The sequence below is a fragment of the Pongo pygmaeus genome, chromosome 17 (genome assembly GCF_028885625.2).
Source record: "Pongo pygmaeus isolate AG05252 chromosome 17, NHGRI_mPonPyg2-v2.0_pri, whole genome shotgun sequence".
NCBI lineage: Eukaryota > Metazoa > Chordata > Mammalia > Primates > Hominidae > Pongo > Pongo pygmaeus.
The window spans coordinates 27,597,886-27,620,565 of record NC_072390.2 but is presented as its reverse complement, the minus strand read 5'-3'; the positions used below and the strand labels follow the sequence as shown (position 1 = coordinate 27,620,565).

The window sequence follows — 22,680 nt, the reverse complement described above, 5'->3', positions numbered from 1 at the left end:
CACTGCTAGAACCCTGTCACTCAGTTGCTTTGGTTCCTAATTTAACCTCTTCCCAAGCCTTCTATTGCGTTCAGTTAGCTAGGCCAGGAGCTTACAGCTGTCTGGTTGGTGCTGGCTCAATGTGCTTATTCCCTGGAAGATAGAAGGATCACTTACAAAAAAATTTACAATTAAAATAAAAAACTTATTTTTTGCTGAAGCATTGTAAGCTTTTTTTATTCACTCAGATCCAAAATCGTAAAACTAAATTATTTCAAGACATTACTTGATTCACTCCCCACTTCTCTTTCTCCCCTGTTTATCAGCACTTTGCACCAGATACAGAAACCACGGGTTATGTCCAAACCCTGGTTTTGGTGTGACCACCGCCTTCCGTGTACTGCCTGCGGCTCGCTTCGGGCCCACACAGGACACCGAGGCATGATGAGGAGGCAGAACAGCAGAAGCGCGCCCTGCTTCCCGGGCGCCAGTGCTCGGGGCCAGCGGCGTGTACCCGGCGGGCCCGGCCGGGAGCGGGAAGGCGATCGCGGGGCTCGGCGCTCCGGGCTCCCGCGCCATCTCCCGGCGCCCGCCAACTTCGCTCCGCCCGCGGCGCAGAGAAGCTCGCAGCCCTCCGGAGCCTCAGCGATCGCCTGGCTCGCTTTTCCCGCAGCCGCCGAGCAGCACAGGCCCGGCGACTCCGGGTGCAGCTGGCCTTCTGCGGTGACATCGCCGTCCGGCGCCAGGCTCGAAGCCGCCTGGCTGCGCCCGCGGGGTCGCAGGCCGCTGGTCCCGCCCGGCCGCGCTCACAAACTACTCGCGGCTCGTGACCCGGGACAAACTTCTGGCGGCGGCGCAGCCTCTTCCACAGTCACCCTCCCCAGCGCCATCTACCAAAATAGAAGACGCGGCTGGGGCGAGGAGGTGGGCGGGGGGAGCCCGGTGGCCGCTCCTCCCCGCGCGGCTGACGCCCGCTTCGGCGGCGGTAGTGGCGGTGGCCACGGGGCCGCCCCAAGCCGAGCGCCGGGAGGCGCTCGGGCGCGGGCTGGCGGGGCGCGGGCGCTCACGCCCTCTAGCGGGCCGCGGCGGCGCCGGGCGGCCGTGACGTGAGCGCTCCCTTCAGCCGGCCTGCGGGGCACCGCCAGTCAGTCGGGTAGCAAGAGCCCCGCGCGCAGCCGGCGCGGGCTCGGTCATTGGCGCGCCGCCGCCCGGGGCTGGGCTTGGGGCTGCCTGTGGAGAGGCGGCGGGCGGGACGCGCGGGGCCACGGCCACGGCCACCGCCACGGCCGGCAGCTCGGGTCCCGGGTCCCGGGTCCCGGGCAGGGGAAGGCGAGAGGCGGCGAGCTCAGCCACCGGAACCGAGGGAAGATTTTGGCTCCGCGGGCTCGCCCTCCGCTCCCTTTGACAGCGGCGCCAGACGCCGAGTGGGGCCAGGGACACGGGAGGAGGACCCAGGACCCTGTGCCCGCGCCCCTGGAGCCGCTGGAGTTCGGACTTCTGCAACTGTTGGCACTTTGGGGGCTTGGCTTAGCGCTCTGCTGTTTACCCGTCTCTCCTCGCTGCCTCGGAACCAAAGCTCCCGGCCCCCTCCGCCCTCGCGCGCCCACCCACCGCCGCCGGGGAGCGGCCCGGCGAGCACTCAGCACCATGAGGAGACTTGGGACTTGCCTGGCGACTTTGGCCGGACTTTTGCTAACTGCGGCGGGCGAGACGTTCTCAGGTAAGCGGGACCGCCTCTGCCGCCCCCGAGGCGCGCGGGCTGGCGCGGGACGCCCGGGACGCCGACAGCTCCCTGGTGGTAAAGCCCTAAGGCTGGCGTCGGGGCCGGGCGGGGGGCGCGGCGGGCCAGAGACCGCTTCTGCCTGTGAGTCGGGCGCTGGGCGAGGGTCCGTGGGGCTGGCAGGCACCCAGTCCTCGGGCGGGCGGAGCGGACGGACCCCGAGGGCCAGCTCCCCAGCCGGGACTCGCAACTCGGCCCCCGTCCTTCCGCGGCCTGGGCTAGTGCTCAAGGTTGGGCGGCTTGCACTCTGAGTCCCTGGCCGGCTGCAAAAGGAACAGCAGAAAACTTTGCTTGAAGTTCCCAGTTGCAGCCGCCGGGCCGCCTGGCGTAGGCGCTGCGCGGTCCCCGCCGACCCCGAGCAGCGGCCGGGCCCAGGCCGCCGGTGTTTGGCTGCGCCCGCAGCGATCGCCGGGACCTGGCGGCCACTCCGGCGCGGCGATCTCCCGGTGCCCTGCCCTCCCTGTCGCCCCCTGCCCGGCGCGGCTGGCGACCGCGGTGGGTCCCCGCGGTCGTGCAGCGTCTGCGGAGAGGCCGGGGGGAGTTCCTCGCCGGTCCCAGCGGTAGGGCTTGGCGGCCGCGGAGGGAAGCGGGCAGGTCCCCAGGCCGTGGCAGCCACGGCCCTGCGCCCCGCTGGGCCCCCCCTCCCCACCCTCGGCCCCCTAGCGGAGCGCCGCGGCCAGCGGCAACTTGTTCATCCAGCCCGGCTGCCCGGGGGTCCCAGGTGGGAAGGAGAGGCACTGTCCGTGTGCGAGCAAGCGTGTGAGTGTGTGCGCGTGTGTGCCTGCACGCGCGCGGGGGCGTTCTAAGCCCAGAGGAACCCCTCACGGAGAGGATCTGTGGATCGGAGTCGGGGGTCCGGCCTGGGGCCGAACCCGGCACGCTGTCACAGGGGTTTACAACCAGGATCACCTTTATTACCTGGATGACACAGGTGGATAGACGGCAAATGCTGGCCCATTTGCACACCTTCTTTCTAGTGTTTATTAGATTAGTTTCATTAAGATCCACATGCAATGGGGGCGGTGGGCTTTCTTTTTCTTTTAATTAAAAAAGCCTGCTCTTTGGTCTTAAACTTGGTTTTTGCAAAATAGGTCTCTGCGTTTGGGAACAAGTGAGTTGAATGAGTAAGTTGGGCTTTTTAAGAATTTAATGAAGGGGACTTTCATAAACAGTAAGGAGCATATTTTAAGCAGTAAAAACCTTTGGTCCTCCGGTGCGTGGAAACCTTTTTATTTTCTTGGGGTCCAGGACCATTGGCTGCTGGAGCTGCTGGAGCTCTGGCACATTAGTTGTGTCTTGTGTGTTGCTGATCTGCAGGACCCTTGATCACAGTTGGCCTCAGAGAAGGAGTGGAACTTGTAGGTTTTGAAACCCAAAGCATTAACTTCAATACAGAAATATCCTTTCTCCAAGTTTTGTGTTTCCCTAACTGCCTGGTAATTGCACGTGCTCCAGAGGATTTAACACAATGATGCACTGTCTTCTGATTATAAAACTGTTGCAGAATTTGGTCTGTATTCTTATTAGTGAATAATAGAGTACACTTTGAGAGCCTTGTAACTCATTAGTATTAGAAGCCAAGTATGAGAGCCCTAGTGATGGTTTTCTCTTTATTAAGATCCATGACTCCCTTCTTGGGATTTGTTTAAAGTTAAGCTGTGTCAAATATCATTTGGATGGATTTTTAAATTGTGTGCAAGGGAGTGGAAACAAATATTTATATTGCTTATTTAAACCATGGGTTCCTCATCACCAAAAAGGATTTCAGCCTCAGTCGTTCTGACCCATGTCCTTGTTAAGGCTGATGTAAATGATCAGTCAAGCCAAAGTAGACTTCTACTAAAATTTAGCCTGATTTTTCGTTTGGAAGAAATATATCTATTTGCTTGAGTTAATCATACCATTAAGTGAAATGTGTTTTCTTTTCTATCTAGAAAGCCAGAGTTATCCTGGCATGCTAGTGGGTAAAGGGCAGCATCCAAGCCATGCCTCAGAAACGTTGAACTTTAAAAAATGTGAAATTGGATTAGCTGGGTGTGGTGGCGTGTGTCTGTAGTCCCAGCTGCTCTAGAGGCAGAGGCAGGAGGATCACTTGAGCCCAGGAGTTCGAGGTTGCAGTGAGCTATGATTGCACCACTGCACCCCAGCCTGGGAGACAGAGTGAGAATCCGACTCAAAAAAAAAAGTGAAAAGTGAAGTTGGCCAATTTCATATATGCAAGGATCAGGTATGTTTCACTTCATTATTTATTTTTCTCTCCATATTGCGTTTAGGTAGTACAGGTGTGAATCAGGGTTCTGTTTTTTGTTTTTGTATGTTGAGGAAGTTAATTCTGAATGCTAGGAGTGGCATTGACACATTTCTTTTTTATGTTTCTTCCAGAAATTGTAGTAATTGGCTGCTTTTCACTTGACATGGGAATAAATTTTAGAGCTAGAAGAGCTAGATTGTAAACTCCCTGAGGGCAAAGCCAATTTTCGTTTTCTTCTGACTTTCTCACAAAACATTTCTCATAGATCCTTAGATGTCACAGGCATTACTATTTGTTGAATAAATCACTAATGAGAATCCTGATCATTTGCACATATTCAAATTCTGTGTGAATGGACCAATATATAATAAAATGGAGGGAGAGAAGTGATTGTTAAAAGTTAGACTTGGCTTGCCTTTTCCACACTGGGTTCTCTTTAGGCCAATGGACTAATCATGAGGGTTTATAAATATAATCAGTCAAGGGTTTTTGTATAACTCCGATATTATCTACACAAGGCACTCTGTCCTTTGCTTTCTGCAGTGCTCTCCTATCCTCTTTTGGAATGGGTTTGGAATTGTTAAGATTGTTAATTAATCATTTCTGGAGGTGGACTACATGTGATTTGGATGCCAGACATCAGAAATAGAACGCTAAACTTACTGGAAAAGTATTAGGATTTGGGCCTGTGATGACATTGCTTACTATAATGATGCATTTCATTACAAAATTGTGGTTTTGTTTTTTTTTTTTTGAGATGGAGTCTTGCTCTGTTGCCAGGCTGGAGTACAGTGGCACGATCTTGGCTCACTGCAACCTCCGCCTCCCAGGTTCAAGCGATTCTCCTCCCTCAGCCTCCCGAGTAGCTGGGACTACAGGTGTGCACCACCACCACCACCGCCAGCTAATTTTTGTATTTTTAGTACAGACGGGTTTTCACCATGTTGGCCAGGATGGTCTCAATCTCTTGACCTTGTGATCTGCCTGCCTTGGCCTCCCAAAGTGCTGGGATTGCAGACATGAGCCACCGTGCTGGGGCTGAAAAATTGTTTTTTATCGTTACCGTTTCTAATTTGTTAGGCAAAATAATGGAGGTTCACTTTATATCTTCTAGGCCTTTAGTGTTCACTAAAAATAACTGGTAAGATGGTATATAAGTAAGACATGAGAAAGAAAGTTAAATTATTTTACTTTTGTTGGAAATTCTCTTTTGCATGGTGAGAAGCCAACGAGTTGGCAAGTTATTCCTCTTTGACCCAATTTCTTAAAAGCCAAGTTGCAACATATATTATATAATACAATGAAGTGTTTAGTTCTACCTTATAATGGTTTTGATGTGTTAAGTTCTGCTAAGCAAGCTTTGGTTTGCAGAAATAGAAATACAGACTTAGCTGTTTGTTTCAGCTACAGTGGTATTTGAAATATATTAAATGTTAACATAACCTTGTGAATTTGGGACTCTTGTGGAGAAATTAATTTTTAAAAATATTTTAAGGATGTTTGTGGGAAAACTGCTGAAATCTGAATAAAGCCTGTAATTTAGTTAGTAGTGTGGTACCAATGTTAATTTCTTAGCTTTGGTAATTCTACTCTGTGTATGTAAGATGTTAACATTAGGGAGAAGCTGGGTGAAGGGTGTACTTGCACAGTTTGTATTGTTTTTGCAAGTCTTCTATAAATCTGACATTTTTTCAAAATACAGAATTTTAAAGCACCCTTTGCAAAGAGTGGTAATATATTTGTTTAGCAGTTAAGTTTATTTTTTCTTTTTCAGATAACTATAGTGATAGCATTTTACATTTTCAAAGTGCTTTCGCTAGATTGAAAATTGATAATGAAGAAAATACTTCAAATTTAAATCAGTGAGCATGAAAGAAATATGCTAAGAAATTACTATAACATTCTTAGTGTTCTGTATATGTAAAGAAGAATTGCTTGAGCATAATAAATTGTTCCAATCTAGAAAATTATAGGTTTTAGTCTCTCATGTTTTCAAAGGGTTATTTTTACAGATTTTAAGAAAAGAATCTATTGACATATAGTGATATATGGATAAGTGTGTATATAATTTCGGTAATTCAAAATGAATTTTCTTTAATGAACAAGTAATTTGAATTATGTCTTTAGATTATATAAATTCTTTATAAATGAAGCATAGCCTAGCCTTTAGATTTGGTAAAAGTTGGTTTCAGAATTTAAGCAATTCTGTGACAATTCCAGAAAATTCAATACCTTTATTTAAATTTTTCGTAATTCTGTAAGGATTGTAATATATTCTAGGAATTGTGAGGCTATGTACAGTAGAGGAACTATGTATTAGATTAAGTATTATTTTCTTTCAATTTTTGTTTTAGATTTCATTAAGTTTTCTAGAATGAGCATGTATTATCTAAATATCCCAAGGCTTAGTTTTCATTTAGGGAATCAGGCATTTTAATGAGTTTTATGCTTTTCAACAGTGAAACATTTTTCTTAGGGATTATGTCCACCATGCATTTTACTTTAATTCTGAGATTCTTCTCTTTGAAAACCAACTTTCCTATAGTTTCACTTTTTAGTGTGCTTACTATCTTTATGAATATAACATGCATGTTAATAGGCTTATTTTATAAGTGAGGGAAGGTTTAATTATTAATGTCTTTCCAACTCACAAATTAAACATTCTAAAGAGGTACAAAATAATGTAAATCTTGCATTATAAGAGGATGTTGCTTTTTTGCTTCCTAAAATACCGCGGTGGTTTTCAGTTTAGTCATCAGAAAGCCTGAGTTGACACTGTAGCTCTGAAAAACCCAGCAGAGAAAAATAAGTTGGGCTGCCTTGGGTGGGGAGGAGGAAAGATTTAGTCACCAAGCTTCCTAGTCTGTAGTGCCCCCATCATTGGTGAGGCGGCTGGCAAGGCCAGGGCATAATTAAGGGGCTGGGAGTATATGAGAGAAAAAGACAAAAACAGGATGAGAAGAGAAGTGTTGTGTACTCAGGTGTGGGATGTGACAAGCTCTAGAGATGTTAGCAAGGGAGGGTCACTCCCCTTGTGCCCTCTTAGCTATGAAGGAGAAACACATGGAAAGTTGACGGAGGGCCATGAAGAGTGGCAGTTGTGCAGGTAGGTCACAGTGACATCCTGCCTCAGTGATGTTAGGTGGCTCTGGGGAGGGCCTGGGAAACTGCACCAGTGTTGATGGTGAGCTAGGTTTAAATCTGTGCTTCTCAAAACCTGCTGTCCACAGGGAGCATCTGGAGGCCTCCTTTCAAAGGCTGCTTCCTGGGGCCCAGCTGTGTTGATTCTGATGTCCACGACGGAGGTCCCCCAGCATCCCTGGGTGGTCAGGGTTTGTAGCCACAGTTGATGTCCTGAAAGAGGAGGTTTTTTTTTTTTTTTTTTTTTTTTGAGACAAAGTCTCGCTCTTGTCCCCCAGGCGAGAGTGCAACTGAGCAATGTTGGCTCACTACAACCTCTGCCTCCCGGGTTCAAGCGATTCTCCTGCCTCAGCCTCCCGAGTAGCTGGAATTACAGGTGCCTGCCACCATGCCCAGCTAATTTTTGTATTTTTAGTAGAGACGGGGTTTCACCATGTTGGCTATGGCTGGTCTTGAACTCCTGACCTCAGGTGATCCTGCTGCTTCCGCCTCCCAAAGTGCTGGGATTATAGGCATGAGCCACCACACCTGGCCCTGAAAGAGGAGTTTTTAAAGTGTTGTCCTTGAGCCAGCAGCATCAGCATTACATTGAAAGTTGTTAGACTTGCAACCCTCTGATCCTGAATCTGCAACCCTGGGGATGAGGCCCAGCAATCTGTGTTAGAACAAGCCCCCCATGGGATTCTGATGTGACCTGAAATTGGAGAACCCTTGTTCTAAAAGAACTGAGATCTTCTGCCTGCCCTATCAGCCTCCCTTGACAAGAGCTGAAAGAGAACTGGGGGGTAAAAATATCACGTCCATTCATTCACTGCTTAGCCTCTTGATCAATACAGCCGGTATTACCAACATGGTGATGTGATTGTGTTGTCTCTGGCCAGACTAAATCCAGCCAGTTGTAAAACTCAAATGAATAAAAAAGTTTCCTATGTTTTTACTTACCACAGTGTAACAATTAAATTTTGTTGTAATGGTTAGCCATTGGAAATTTCCCTGGGTTGATATTTCGTATAGGAGATATTTGTTGGCTTGTTATAACAAGCATGTAGCCCAGTGTGCTTATTAGAATATTTAATAGTGCTTATTAATAATTCTTATTGAAATATTTAGTTCAAGTAAATATTTATTGAGCACTTACATTTGTACGGCCCCTTTGTGGATGGTAATGGGCAAAGATAAAGGAGATATAGTTACCACACTTTGAGAAGTTATTCACTTATTAAAAGTTTCAAAATCTACTAAAATGGAAAGAAACAGGGACTTTCTCAAGAGAGAACTGGAAGTTAGTAGATGTAAGATTTGGAATTGTAATGTGGAAATGTGAAACTCTGCCTTTGGCAATAAACTCAAATTCCAAATAGAAAGAAAATAAAGGTTTTTCGGCCAGGCGCGGTGGCTCACGCCTGTAATCCCAATACTTTGGGAGGCCGAGGCAGGTGGATCACAAGGTCAGGAGACCGAGACCGTCCTGGCTAACATGGTGAAACCATGTTTCTACTAAAAATACAAAAAAATTAGCTGGATCATGAGGTCAGGAGATCGAGACCAGCCTGGCTAACACGGTGAAACCCTGTCTCTACTAAAAAACACAAAAAATTAGCCGGGCGTGGTGGCGGGCACCTGTAGTCCCAGCTACTTGGGAGGCTGAGGTGGGAGAATGGCGTGAACCCGGGAGGCGGAGCTTGCAGTGAGCCGAGATTGCGCCACTGCACTCCAGCTTGGGCGACAGAGCAAGACTCCGTCTCAAAAAAAAGAAAAAAAAATACAGATTTTTCTTGGACATTTATTTAAAGTACTGACAATGTGTATCCTAAAATTGAGCCTAATTTTTCTCTGAACCCTCAAAGACAACCATTGCATCTCTGTCATTTAACTAACTCCAGGTAAATAAAAATAATCATGATGTCTTTTAATGGATTGATCCTGAACGCTTTGTAGCCGGCCTTTCTGAGAAACAGCTGAAGAGTGCTTCCCTGCTGCCGGTTGCTCCTGCTGCGATCCGCAGCTGATCACTAGGTGTAGCTGCATCCCTTAACCCACCTGCCTGAGCCAAGCAAGGTCCAGCCCCATCCATAGATGGCTTCCTGGACAGCTAAAGAAAGGCACGAGAGCGGACTTTCATCCGCTTACGTGTGCATCTCTAAGTCTTTATTGTAAAATTGAGTTCTTTAGTGGGAGTTGTAGTTCCACTGCTACTTGTAGTGTAGTTTGTTGAAATTCAGCACTGATCCAGAGACAACTTTAGATTCACCTGCTACAGGCTTACTCACTTTTTCTTTTCTTTTTCTGCTGTGTCATATGTTGCTGCTAACCTACATGTAGTGGTGAAACTGGAAGAAGTAGTATATATTTGCCAACTAAGTAAAGGGTCATGTTAACCTTTGGGGCCTTCTTGTAGTAGACCAGAAAAAGCAGTGGTGTGGATGGCTCTGTGTAGGTGTGTAACATCTTTAGGATATGGCTTGTCTGTACTTTTCTTACGTCTGCAAGGAGTGACTTCTACAGCACTGAGGGTTTAGGTGTGTAATTCAAGAAGTCATGAAAATCTGCCTGGAAATCTGATTCAGCCATTTTTCCTGCTTAAAACTCAGAAGACTAATGAGTCATCAAAAACTTTATATGAAATAAATGCAAGTGTTGGGCTTTGGGTTAGAAGTCAGGGCAGGGTGGAGAATCTGATTGAAGAAGGCTGTGTGGCTTCCTTTAGAAACTGGGGCTAGCAGGGGTTGGAAATGACCTTGCAAGCTAAAAGAGCAAGGATTGCAGGACATACAGGAGAGATGAATGAGAGGAGAGGAGTCAGAGACTTGTCAAAACCGATAAGGTTTTAGCATCTCCCTCTGAAGAAAAGGCCACTGTTTAACAGAATGATTTATTTCAACATGCACCAGCCAAAGCAGAAGCAAAGCATTTACTTTTTATGGGCTGCAAAGCATAAAAGCTTATAGAGCGTCAGTTTTTCAGATGGGTGAATATTCATTTTAATCTCTCTTTCTATTCAATATGCAGAAAGCAGATTTATTGCATACAATGAGAAGAGTGCATATTAGTGTGGATTACTCTGGGAGTCTGAGGCCCCATTACTTCTCCCTGGCTTCCAGCTATGGAATCAAAACGGGTTCACAGGTAACAGGTAGGCTTTGACAGAGTGTGAAAAGGAATTGGACCACACCCTTTGTATAGTCTGTGTTTTTTTGATTTTTCTTTCTCAAGGAGTCTTGCTCTGTCATCCAGGTTGGAGTGCAGTGGCAGGATCACTGATCATGGCTTAATGCAGCTTCGACTTCCTGGGCTCAAGCAGTCCTCCCACCTCAGCCTCCTGAGCAGCTGGGTCCATAGGCACCAGCACCATGCACGGCTAATTAAAGAAAAAAATGGATAGAGATGGGGTTTTGGTACATTGCCCAGGCTGGTCTTAAACTTCTGGGCTCAAGCAGTCTTTAGCCTCCCAAAGTGCTAGGTTTACAGATGTGAGCCACTGTGCCTGGCCCAGCTTGTTTTTGATGGATACTATTTGTTCTCTCTTCTCTGTTTGAGTAGCTTGAGGTACTTTACATCATGTAATAAGCACATGCTTGAAATGAACTTAAAATGGACTCAGTGTGATGTTCCATCTAGATATACAATTATAAGGTGGTTTAAAGCATTCCTTTTAAAATACTCATAATGTGTAAAACCAAATTACTTAACAATTTTAGCATGTAGTAGTCACTCAATAAATATTTGTTGAATGAATGAAGAAACAATTTAAAGAAGCTCCCTTGGAGAAGAAAAAAATCAAATAACGTATACTTAAGGCTGGTTTTTTTTTTTCCTACTTCCTATGAAGTTTGACTTAGGTATCTCCAATAACTTTAACAATAGAACCAGGCTGTGTGTTTAGTGCCTGGTGCCATTAGCAATTTATAGGTGTATAGAGACCCAGTTGCTAAATTTAAAGGAAAAAGTGTTACCTTTTGTTAATTAAATATATAAAAGTAAGACTGTAGTTTTATTGTGTATAATAAAAATGTATAAATCAGTTATTGCTATAAAGTAGCATTTTGATATAATACTGATCACTAAAAAATGAAATTTACTGTGCAGTAAATTTATCATGACTGTACTCTAGGGGGATTTGATTTAGTCACTGGTATATTAAAGGAACCATGGTATCACCAGAAAGAAGATTCCATGACAGGGAATAATATATATTATCTCTGCTGCCTTTTATTTCTGATATATAATGAAATGAATTATACCTACACAGAGCTCAGACTGCATCATGATAACATCAGGCTCATCTTCATTACAGTAGGCATGTTCTCGTTCCTTTTTCATTCAGTGCAGCATACTCTCAAGTGATAAAACTTAATAAAAAGAGGCTACTTTGACAACAACCTCATAAACTGTGTTTTCTATTTCCTCAACTTCTGAAGTTTTGAACACCGAATGTCGTATAAAATTTCCACAATGAGTTCAGGTCATTGGCTCTCATTGGCATTGTGTTCTGTGTGTGTGTGTGTGAGGGAGGTTCTCCCTCGTCTCTCTGTCAGTCATCATTTTCATCCCATATGTGTGGCTTTTTAAAGAGCCTCTGCTTTTCTTTCTAACCTTGCTCAGTAGGCAGGGGGCCCCTGTGAGACAGCTGGTTGAGAACCCTTGATATGTTTGGAGTGCAGCATGCTTTGTCAGAGAGGGACAGGACACAGTGGGGATCTGAGGCTGTGACATCAGCCATGGGGGTCCCTGAGCTGTGGAAAGAAGGGCAGTAGTAGCCTCTGGTTGGATCAGGTCTTCCTGGCATTGAGTTCTCCTTCTACCTCTAAGTAGCCATGAGGCCTTGGGTGTGTTATTTCATTTTAAAATACCCTGCAGGATGATGATGATGATGATGATGATGATGATGATTTTTAGACAGGGTCTCACTCTTGTCACCCAGGCTGTAGTGCAAGTGGCATGATCATAGTTCACTGCAGCTGTGAACTCCTGGGCTCAAGCGATCCTCCCACCTCAGCCTCCTGAGTAGTTGGGAGCATAGGTGCATCACCATGCCTGGCTAATTAATTAATTTTTTTTTTTTTTTTTTTGAGATGGAGTCTTGCTCTGTTGCCCAGGCTGGAGTACAATGGTGTGATCTTGGCTCACTGCAAGCTCCGCCTCCCAGGTTCACGCCATTCTCCTGCCTCAGCCTCCCGAGTAGCTGGGGCTACAGGCGCCCGCCACCATGCCCGGCTAATTTTTTGTATGTTTAGTAGAGATGGGGTTTCACCGTGTTAGCCAGGATGGTCTCGATCTCCTGACCTCGTGATCCACCCACCTTGGCCTTCCAAAGTGCCGGGATTACAGGCGTGAGACACAGCGCCCGGCCAATTTTTTTTTTTTTTTTTTTTTTTTAAAGAGACAGAGGTCTTGCTTTGTTGCTTTGGCTGGTCTCAAAACACCTGTTTTCAAGTGATCCTCCCAACTCAGCCTCCAAAGTGCTGGGATTACAGGCGTGAGCTGCTGTGCCCAGCCTCCTTGCAGAATTATTGCAAAGACTAAATCAGAGAACCAATGCTGTGATGTTAGGGGCCCCTGGGGTGATAGGGCTTCATGTGTAATTAGTGGTCAGGATAAGACGGGTCCATCAGTCTGTTCCCCCATCCTCATGCAGATTACAGATTTAAGCATAGGAACCCTGTGCTTTCATAAGTGAGAAAGTGTTGAATATTGGCAATTTCACATGATTCAGACTAACACATCCCCTTTCTAGGTCCAAGGCTTTGATAGTTGTGGCACTGGGAGGTTGTATAAATGACATAGAAGTATGTATATGTGGTTATATATGTCTAGATTTTATAAACGGGCCAACATTATGTTTGAAAAGAAAAAAGCCCCCTGAAATTAGCAAAATAATCACCTTAAAGTTGGCATCATGAAAAGCCAGCACTGCTCAGTGCCGTGGAAGGCCCTGCATCCTGGAGTCCTGCATTACAGTCATCTGAAGCACATGTTAAAAATGCAGATTCCTGGCCCCACCAGACCTACAGAGTCAGAGACTGGAAAGAAATACCTCATATGATTTTGATCTTCATTAAAGTTGAAGAGCTACTGGAAGGAGAGTGACAGTGACTCAGAGACCCTGCTTTTGTATTGAATTTATCACATCTACTATGAGGAGTGTTAAGAAAGCATCTGAGGATTACTATTAATACATGAATTTTTACATAGCAAACTATAATTGGCCAGAGAGCATTTCTTTTATAAAGCAGAGGCTTTTCAGCATTAGAAGAGAAAATGAGTTATGAAACAATTACATTATAGAAACTTATCTGCTTCGTATATATCTTGCAACTTGGTGACCTCTAATAAATGTGGCATCACTCTGGAATGTTTAGAATATAGTGAAAGAATAAAGACATTTTGGAGTAATCAGAACACAGATGATTTTAGATCTCTAAATTTGCCAATTTGAGCTGCATTTTGAGATGACTCATTCAGGGAAGATCATGAGACAAGATGATCTGCAAAGTATTTTGGGAAGATTATTTTCCAGCACTTAGTCCTTTACTTCATGTTCATTGAAACATATGAACACTGTGGAATGATTTGTCTTAGGTGCCCCATAAGGATGGACCAAAAGCTTGGTGCTTTGATTGCAGTAGTTTTAAAAAGTCTCACAAACCTCAAAATGGGTGTACTGGTCTGTTAAAGCACTTGAAATTTCCACTAGCTCATCATTTTGGCGAAGGAAGAAAGGTCTTTGTCAAAATGTAGTCTCTAGGAGAGGTGGCTCATTAAGTTATCTCAAATATGACATCTCTAACTAGCTGTCACCTCAATAAGTTGACATCTTTAGATTCTCCCTTGTAAAATGACATTTGATTCAAGGATCTCTCGAATATCTTAAAGAGTATGAGGATGGTCATCAGCTTATATGTTAGTTCAAATTAGTTTGTCAGATGGCACAGCATAAGAGAATGAGACTTGGATCATGGGGTCATTTTTGATAGGTGAGCATGGGAGACATGTCTAGAGCACTGGGTCCCATCTGAGAGAGTGCCTGATACAGCATGAGGTTGCTTGCTAACAAGAAGTGGGTGTTGAAGGGCTGTCTGCAAGATTTTAGATGCTTTGAACATTTGCCATAGGCTTCATCTGCTAAGCTATGCACTTAGCATAAGCAAAGTTCACTCTTTCTCTCTATACTTGAGAATGTAGCTACCATTCACAGGTGACACCAAAGGCTCTTCAGCAACTAGACTGTTAAGGCCTGTGGCTTTCTTCTTAAATATTGACAGTATAGGTAAGCCTTATTTCAGGGGCTTAGCATTGATAGATAAGTGATAACCATATATTGAGCACTAAGTATGTGCTAAATAGTGTGCTGAGAGGGTATGATATTCTCAAACTTATTCCCCCCATTTACGAATAAAAGCTTGGCTGAGAGAATCAACGGAGACTTTGGGAGGTAAAGTCGTCTCCACTCCCAACCCAACCAGGTCATCTGAACATGGGGTACATGCACCATATTATGTCTCCCTCCCCATACATACACAGAGTAGTGTTTTCCTGATTTATGCTTTACTTTGATGCCATCCTCCTGTATTGAAGTGTGCTCTAAGAAAAAGCATTTCAAATATAGTGTTGTGGCTGCTAGGAAGATATTAAGTGATGTTGTATTATGTCATATAAAATCCATATGATGACCTTCTGGAGAGATTTCTTTCCGGTTCAGGGAAAGGTGTGATTGTCCTGTGCAGTCAGATTCTTCTCGTGGACACAGTGAGCAATATAACCCATCAAGTTTCTTTTTTCTGTTGGCTGTTAGAAAGCCAGATTCAAACGCATGTTTTGTAGTAGTTAGAACTTTTATATTGAACTGAAAACCTCAGTCAAAGCTGGCCTACATCAAACAGGGAATTTGTTGGCTCTTGTAACATGTAACAGAGAAGGCCAAAGGTGGGCACAGGATTCCAAGTCTTCCTTGCTAAGCATCTTTTCTCTCTATGTGATGTTTCTAAGGAGTTACAGGCTAAATCCCTCCAGCTCCAAGCCTAGTGGAAAGAGAGATTCTCTTCCCTCATGGTACAAATCACTCCTGTGATTGGGCTCCAAGACAAAAATAAAAAAAAATAGGTTCTGTTACCAGTTGAAGAGTAGACAGTACCTGGACAAAAAGCAGCAAACTGCCAGAGCATTCATCTGTGCAGTCGATCCTTGTTTCTGGGTCTTTTTGCTGGCCTGATTCTTAGTCACTTCTCATGTCATTTTAATTTATTTTGCTGTATTTTATGTATCATCATAAATGCATTAAACTTTTTTGGGTGGTGGCAGAAAATAAATTAGTCTCAAATCTCATCATTTGCATCAGTGCTCCAAATGTATCTTTTGTGTGTGCATGTTTCATTTACTTTTTTTTTTTTTTTTTGAGACAAGGTCTTGCTCTGTCACCCCAGCTGGAGTGCAGTGGTACGATTATAGTTCACTGCAGCCTTGACATCTCAGGCTCAAGTGATCCACCTCAGCCTCCAGAGTAGCTGGGGCTCCCAAGCAGCATGCGACACTATTCCTGGCTACTTCAGAAAATTTTTTTTGAAGAGATGACTTCTCATTATGTTGCCCAGACTAGTCTCAAACTCCTGGCCTCAAGCCGTCTTCCTGCCTCAGCCTCCCAAAGTGTTGGGATTACAGGCATGGGACACCCTACCTGGCATCAAATTTATTTTTTTAAAGCATCAAAATCTTTTGGCTAAGCAAAATTTTACATAGGTAGAAATGTATACAAATCTTTTGGTTAAACAAAGTTTTATGTGAACATGTTTTTAAAAAGGCTATCCAAATTGGCAGACAAGGTATATTGGTTAGCTATTGCTGTGTAACAAAGCACCTCAAAACTTAGTGACCTAAAACAACCACCATTTACTAAAACTTAGTGACCTGAAACAACCACCATTTACTATTCTTCATGTTCTATGGGTGCCTCTGCTGACCTAAGTTGGGCTCGGTATACTTCGTGTATATGTGTCTCTCCTCGGTGATCTTGGCTGAGCTTTCTTGAAATTTTGCTGCTGTCCTTCTATAGGCTGGTCTAGGATGTCCTCAGCTGGGACAGTTGGACTCTCGTACATGTGATCTCTCATTCCAAAGAGAGAGCAGAAGTGAACCAAGACTTCTGGGCTAATGCTTGGGAAGAGTACGTTGTCACTTCCACCTCTTCTCCTGGCCAAAGCCAGTTACAAGGCCAGCCTAGAATCAAGGGTGGGGAAATAGTCCTCACTCCTTGGTATGTGAGGCTGCAGGGCCACATGGTAAAGAGTACGGATATAAAAAGAGGTGGGAAATTGGGACCCACAGAGGGGTCTGCTAGGACCCAGCACATATGACCTAAATGCCTCAGCTTCTCAGAACAGTTGGGAAATCTTGGGCAGCATGGAAAAAAAAAAGTTTAGGGTTGAAAGAAATGCATTCAAGGGCCAACACTGCTGCTTACTGTCATCTGAAGGATGAAGTTGTTAACTTCGGTGAACTCACTTCCTTATCTGCAAATAGGGTCAATCGGTGGCATTCTCATTCATGGGTTTACTTCAGAGATCAAATAATATGAATTTTTTTTCAATCCCTGTGTCCCTGGGTGAGTTCTGAAGGTTATAACAGCCTCATTAAACTTGAGTTCTCAACCTGGCTGTGCTATTTCCTCACTGTGAGAATCACATAGCTTCTCTAGTCCCTCATCTGTGAAAAGGGTATGAATTCTGCTTCCTTGGTCATCCTGTGTAAAACATAGTGCGCAGTCCAGAATAGCTGCTGTTATTGTTGGAGCCCTATGACTGCAGAATAGCCTTGAGCAATAACCTTGCCTTGTATTTTTCCTTTACGTCTACAAACCCCAAAGGGTATGGTTTTCCCCAGCCCCAGTTTTTCTTCCATTTGTGGTCTTGATTCATAAATTTGCTACCATTTCTCCTGGTTTCCTAGAAATAAGGAAAAAGGAAATGTGACAATTGCATGCCACCTAGGTGCTAGGTCCTTTACATATCATTTATATACTTCTCCAATATGATCCTATGAGGTGAAGATGACAGCACTGGTATTTTAGGGTTTATGGAACTGAGGCCTCAACACATTTCAGGATGTCCCATGGACAGTGGCTACAGTTGATTTTAGATCCAAAAGTGCTCATTTCCCTCTGGCTCTTGGGCCCAAAGCCTGTTTTCTTGTCCCTGCCTGTTGGGTCCAAAGCACGTTATAATTTTCAAGTATGGCTTAAGAATTTGGTACAGTTTCTCATTTTGATGTTAAAACAATTGTAAGATTGGCACAGCCCAGAAGTGCAGTGTACTTGCTGCTATTTTACAGCCCTCTGAAATAGTAAATTAAAAGGAAAAATACTTAGCTTCTTAGTAACTTGACTGAAATTAATTGGTTAGAGAATTACTTATATTTTTCATGAGCAGAGGAGGGCAGAATGTTGTCTTTTCTGTGGTTACAAATCCCATAGATAGAAATGTGTTTTTGTAATTTCTTGTGTTTTCCATCTGAATGTCTGTTTAACGTGAAAGGTGCAAAATCCTTTGTAAATCTCTTGTCTGTATGCCTGAGTGGTCTTAGGGGGAAAATGCCACTAAGGTAAGCAATAATTTATTTTAAGACCTTTGGCTTCAAGTGGAGGTGGCAGGCCCTAGGAGACTGATGTTAATCACCTTCTTTAGCTTGACAAAGTAAAGAAAACATGTTAGATCTGTATTTGAAGGATTTAAAATAATCTAGTGAGTAAAGTCTTACTTTATCCGCCATGGGAAAGAACTGTTTGGTATATAGTACTCTACAGTGGTTATGTACTTTGCTTATTTAAATAACATTCTTGCAGTGTCATTAGGGAGAATTACATCAAAATAAACTGCATTAACAAAAGTAGAGTGAGTATCGAGAATATTAGCATTTTTTGGAGTGACTTTAAAAAATTATGCATTATGAATTTAGACATTTTATCAAAACAATTTATGAAGTAATGGTCATTGTCGACAGATGCAAGTTTATAAGTGAGTACTGATTTTGGAAAGATTCCTGGCCAGACAGAGATAAAATGAGGTGTTTGTCGTCGATTGTTAGGGATGAGAAAGACCTCAGGACTGGGCTTTAGGAGATCTGAGTTCTGATGTCTGGTTCTGCTGCCTGTAGCATGTGATTTGGGTCAAGTCTCTTCATGGTAACTCAAGGCCCAGAAAAGTAAAATTGATACTCTAATAATATTTTTTGGCTACCTAAAATAAAGACGAAGATCGGTGAGAAATTGTGATTGTGTTGGCATTTTTGTTTCTCTTGGGATACTTTCTGAATACATATTGTTTATTAGATTCTGGATATCCCCCACCCCAAGATTATTCTCTCATGCCTCAGTTTTATAAACGGAAACTAAACACAGTGGTGAGAAGTCCTCCATGGCTGGAAGAATATTCAAGAGTTGTTTACAAGGCGTATTCTTTTCCAAAATCAATGCTTACCTAGCACTGAGAGTGAAATGAGATAGGATAATATCCCCCTGCTGGAAGAGGTATCTGTGCCTTCTGTGGGTGAGTACCCATTTATAAGTCCTGTGCTGAGGCCCTGGGAGCCAGGCCTGTGCTGAGCATTGAGGATATAAAGGTGTCCCAGATGAGGGTTTGCCGTTAAGGAGCTCATAGAAAAACTGAAGGGATATCCAAGCAAGTTGAGCCCTCTATTTCTCAATTGACATAGAGAGCGTGGAAATTAGGGAGGGAGAGAGGAGGTTGCTCCTTCCCCAGGCTGGCCTTGGCAAGGGAGCTTGAGGCCAAGTGTGCAGGAGGAAAGATCCATGGAAAAACTGCAGGGAAAGCTCTCCTGTGGTCAGCTAGGTAACTAGGAAGTTTGCAGTTAGACAGTAGACACGGGAGCTGCCCATGAGGCCTTTGGGCACTATTCAGGTCTGATGCAGAGGGAAGGGAGAGAATAAACTTTTACATAGTCTTTTGCAATGGTTTTTAAATTTTTTTCTCTTAAAATGGGATGTCTTCTAAGCAAGTGAGTTTTCGAAGGCTGTGGTTATCTTAGAGTAGATTCAGAAAGGAGAACGTCTGGGAAATTGCAGAGAGGATTGGAAATTGCAGAGAGGAACAAAGTTTGAATAGTTTTTGTTTTTGAACTTGGTGGCTTGGCAGTCTTCCCTTCTGTCCCATGCAGATAATATTTGGTGCTGTATTTAAGGGATGGATTTGTGCGGGATTGGAATTTGGCCAGAGGTTAGGAAAGTGTTGAGTATTGGGGAAGATTCATGACTCAAAATATTGGCTACTGTTCTATTCCCATGCCTGATATCAAGGTCCAAGGCTTTCTCTCTTTTTTTTCCTCTTCTTTTCCCTCATCTCTCTCCCTCTCATGTGATAGATGGGTTTTAAAAGGAAGTGGTAAACCAAACAGGTATCTGTATCCCACTTGACCGTGGCCACTCCTCTTGTAGTGGCATTATCAGTGGCCAGGCCACTTGTCATCGTATTTCTTCTCTGCAGATGTGGACAGGACAGAGTGTTCATTCACATAGAGTGAATTGGTAAGTGAAAGCATGACCAGTACCATGCCTGGTGAGGCACCGGGTGGTGCTTTATCTACTTTATATCTAATCAGCACTGAAGTACTTGTGTGTAAATGTGTAATAATACCACAAAAGAACAGCTGATACTCATAGAATACTTAAAATTTCTAGGTATTGTCTTAAGTACTTTTTAGTTATGTATTATCTGATTTAATACTTATAACAACCTAAATTACCCTCAGTTTACAGGCCTGGAAATCAACTGAAGCAAAGTGGCCAAGATCAGGCAAATTGTAAGGGTAGAGCTGAGATTTGAACATTATCAGCCTGATCTTTTCAGCCACTAACCTACAGTTTGTAGTTCTTTGTCTACATCAGACAGGCTTACAGTCACTCTGCATACATCGTGGGCTTAACCTGCTTCTGTTTCAATATCCAGGATCTTTTTGTATGCTTCCCTGTTGGTTGGTTAGTCAGGAGTCCACTACGGGTGGATGAATGGTTCCGGTGTTGTAAGTGCACTGGCAATGAGGTGGCAAGACTGAGGACCTGGGGGAAAGGACATCAGTCCTTAGGCACTTAATCAGGTTGATATCTTTAGTTTGGAGGGTGACTTTTAGAACAAAGTCAACAGATAGGTTTGCTTATTTTGGAGATTATATTATGATATAACCAGCCAAACTGTTAGGGCTGGGAGCAAAACAAGGGCTAGATACTGCGTGATGAAACCTTGCCAGTGAAATGGCTTTCTGAGCAGGGAGCTGATACTGCTCAGTTCCAAGGTCTGTGGGGCATTGGCATCTGACTTAAAAGCCTGTGTATTCAATAAAAGAATGTTTAATAAAACAGCAACTCAAAGCACTATAAAAATTTAAAAACAGTTTTTAAATACTGGGCATTCCTTGCATATTGATAAGTTCACATCTGAAATTTGCATGACATAAACATACAGTTGAGAAGGAGAGAATGTATGCCCTATGGTAAATATTGACATTTTAAAATACAACTTGTACAAACATCTTTTAAAGGTATCCATTGTAAAGACCCAAGTACCAAAGGGATTTGATACCCTCCATTGTCCATTTAAAAATATATGAACAAACTTTTATTTAATTGAGAGAAACTTTACCTCTTTAATTTTTCTCCTTAAACTGGTATTCCCATTTTCTTTCCCTATAGAATCATATCCTATTATAACACATTTGTGCTTGAAAGTCTGTGATTACTTATCAGGCTTCTCTGTAACAAAAATATGTAAAAAGTTGAAATTTTAATTCTATATTTAATTTTATAGGAGCATACAGCTCTAAGTGTTAGATTTTTATCTAGTTGAATTATCACTAGTATACAATCGAATCATTGTTAAAATTTGTTGGAAAAGTTGTTTCAGAAATCCACTGGGCTTTTGATGAAGTAGTTCATTTATCTGTGGGTAGATATTACTTACTGGTGGAGTTAAACTGGGTTAAACACCAATTCTATTTCCATTTTTCATTTTTATAAATAGGTACTGAGAATCTTTGTTCATATAAATAGATGGATAGGATTAGCCACTTCTTTGAATTTCTTTTTCAAGTTTCATGCCAAGATTCACATCATTATCTAGTATCAGTAATTATTTTTAATGACCTGTTAGCTGACAGTTTGATTAAGCTCATTCTCAAAATTGTTGAAAGCAAAAATTGGGAAACTAAGTAGTCTCAAAAGGATTCGTTGCCCAGTTATGCACCCTCTCATTTGCTGGGAAGCAGACCAAGAGGCTTTGCAAAGATTCATCAATGACTTAATTTCACCTGTTGTTTTTTAACTTAAAGTCACCTTGTTTAACCCAGAAATATGAAGAAGTCTTTGGGAAAACAAAAATAATATTAGTTTCAATATACTTTAGCCAATACATGCTTTAAATATATTTATATAAATAAATACACACCCAAACCCACATATATATAGTTAAACCTTAGAGGTGAAGATTTAGGCTAATCAATAAGTGAACAATATCATATGATTCGGTTGCAAAGCAGTTCTCATCAAGCTGTCGGCAAAATCAGACGTGCTTTCTATCAGATAAAGTCTAACATAGTTTTTAATTTCAAATAAGTTTTAATTTGCATTTTGAGGAAAAAATTTTTAAATGGTAAAAAGAAATGATATGACAGATTACTGAAAGCAGTTTAGTCAATTTTGAAACACTGTAGATTTAATAGAATTAATCATATTTTGTAATAAGTTATAAAACCATAATGAATCTACTCTGTTATTAGTTTATAGGAATGCCATATAATGGACACCTAAAATTATGAGCTATTATAAAGTGAGGATTTTGATTAAAAACATGCTGTTTTTCTGGTGAATGTGTATGGCTGTTTATACTGAACTCTGGCATTTGACTTCTGAGAATAATTAAACAATAAGTATATATATACTTTCAGAAATAACTACATTAATTTCCAAAGACTTCAGGGTCCAACTTTGTATTTAATTCTTACATATGTAATCAAATGGAGGTATATGCTACTAAAAATAAATTGTTATAGCAGCTAGCATATTTTTGTCAAGAGGTAGAAAATACTAACTTATGAGGGTTGACTATCATTGGAAAAATCGCTACATAAATATTTGATAAAATAGATTTTAATGATCTTACTTTATAATGCACACCGAATCTAACTAAATCTCATTTTTGTGAGTTTTTATTGTATAATTAGAAAAATTTGGAAAGCATTGCAATTATACTTAAAAGAATCAGTGTCAGGAATCTTCACACTTTTGGTTGTTTGAAGATTCTTTTCTTGACAGCTAATGCGATGTTTGAGTGTGATCATAAATGCTCACAAAAACAAATTGTTAATGATTACATTTGGAAACACCAGAAGTAATTTTTTGTGTTTAATATTTACCAGTGTCATCTTTGCCTTAATGTCACCAGTTCTTCTGCTCTGAAATGTATCCTTTAACCGTGGTCACTTGAAGGAAGATGTGTGGTTGTTAAATTGTATATCTAATTTTATAACACCTCAC

General features: G+C 42.8%; 1 protein-coding gene across 13 annotated transcripts in view; it reads left to right on the top strand.

Annotated features, from left to right (window-relative positions):
• Positions 1–1,111: 1,111 nt before the first annotated feature.
• Positions 1,112–22,680, top strand: part of PTPRM (protein tyrosine phosphatase receptor type M) — an 840,386-nt gene continuing 818,817 nt past the window's right edge. For 8 of the 13 annotated variants that reach the window (XM_054460382.2, XM_054460381.2, XM_063653923.1 and 5 more), the window contains exon 1: positions 10,140–10,284. In XM_054460382.2, coding sequence (XP_054316357.1) covers positions 10,155–10,284 — 130 coding nt within the window. In that variant the 5' untranslated portion in view covers positions 10,140–10,154. Of the gene's footprint in view, positions 1,700–10,139; positions 10,285–22,680 lie in introns of those variants that run through there. The other 5 variants (XM_054460383.2, XM_063653925.1, XM_063653924.1 and 2 more) reach the window with 2 other exon arrangements.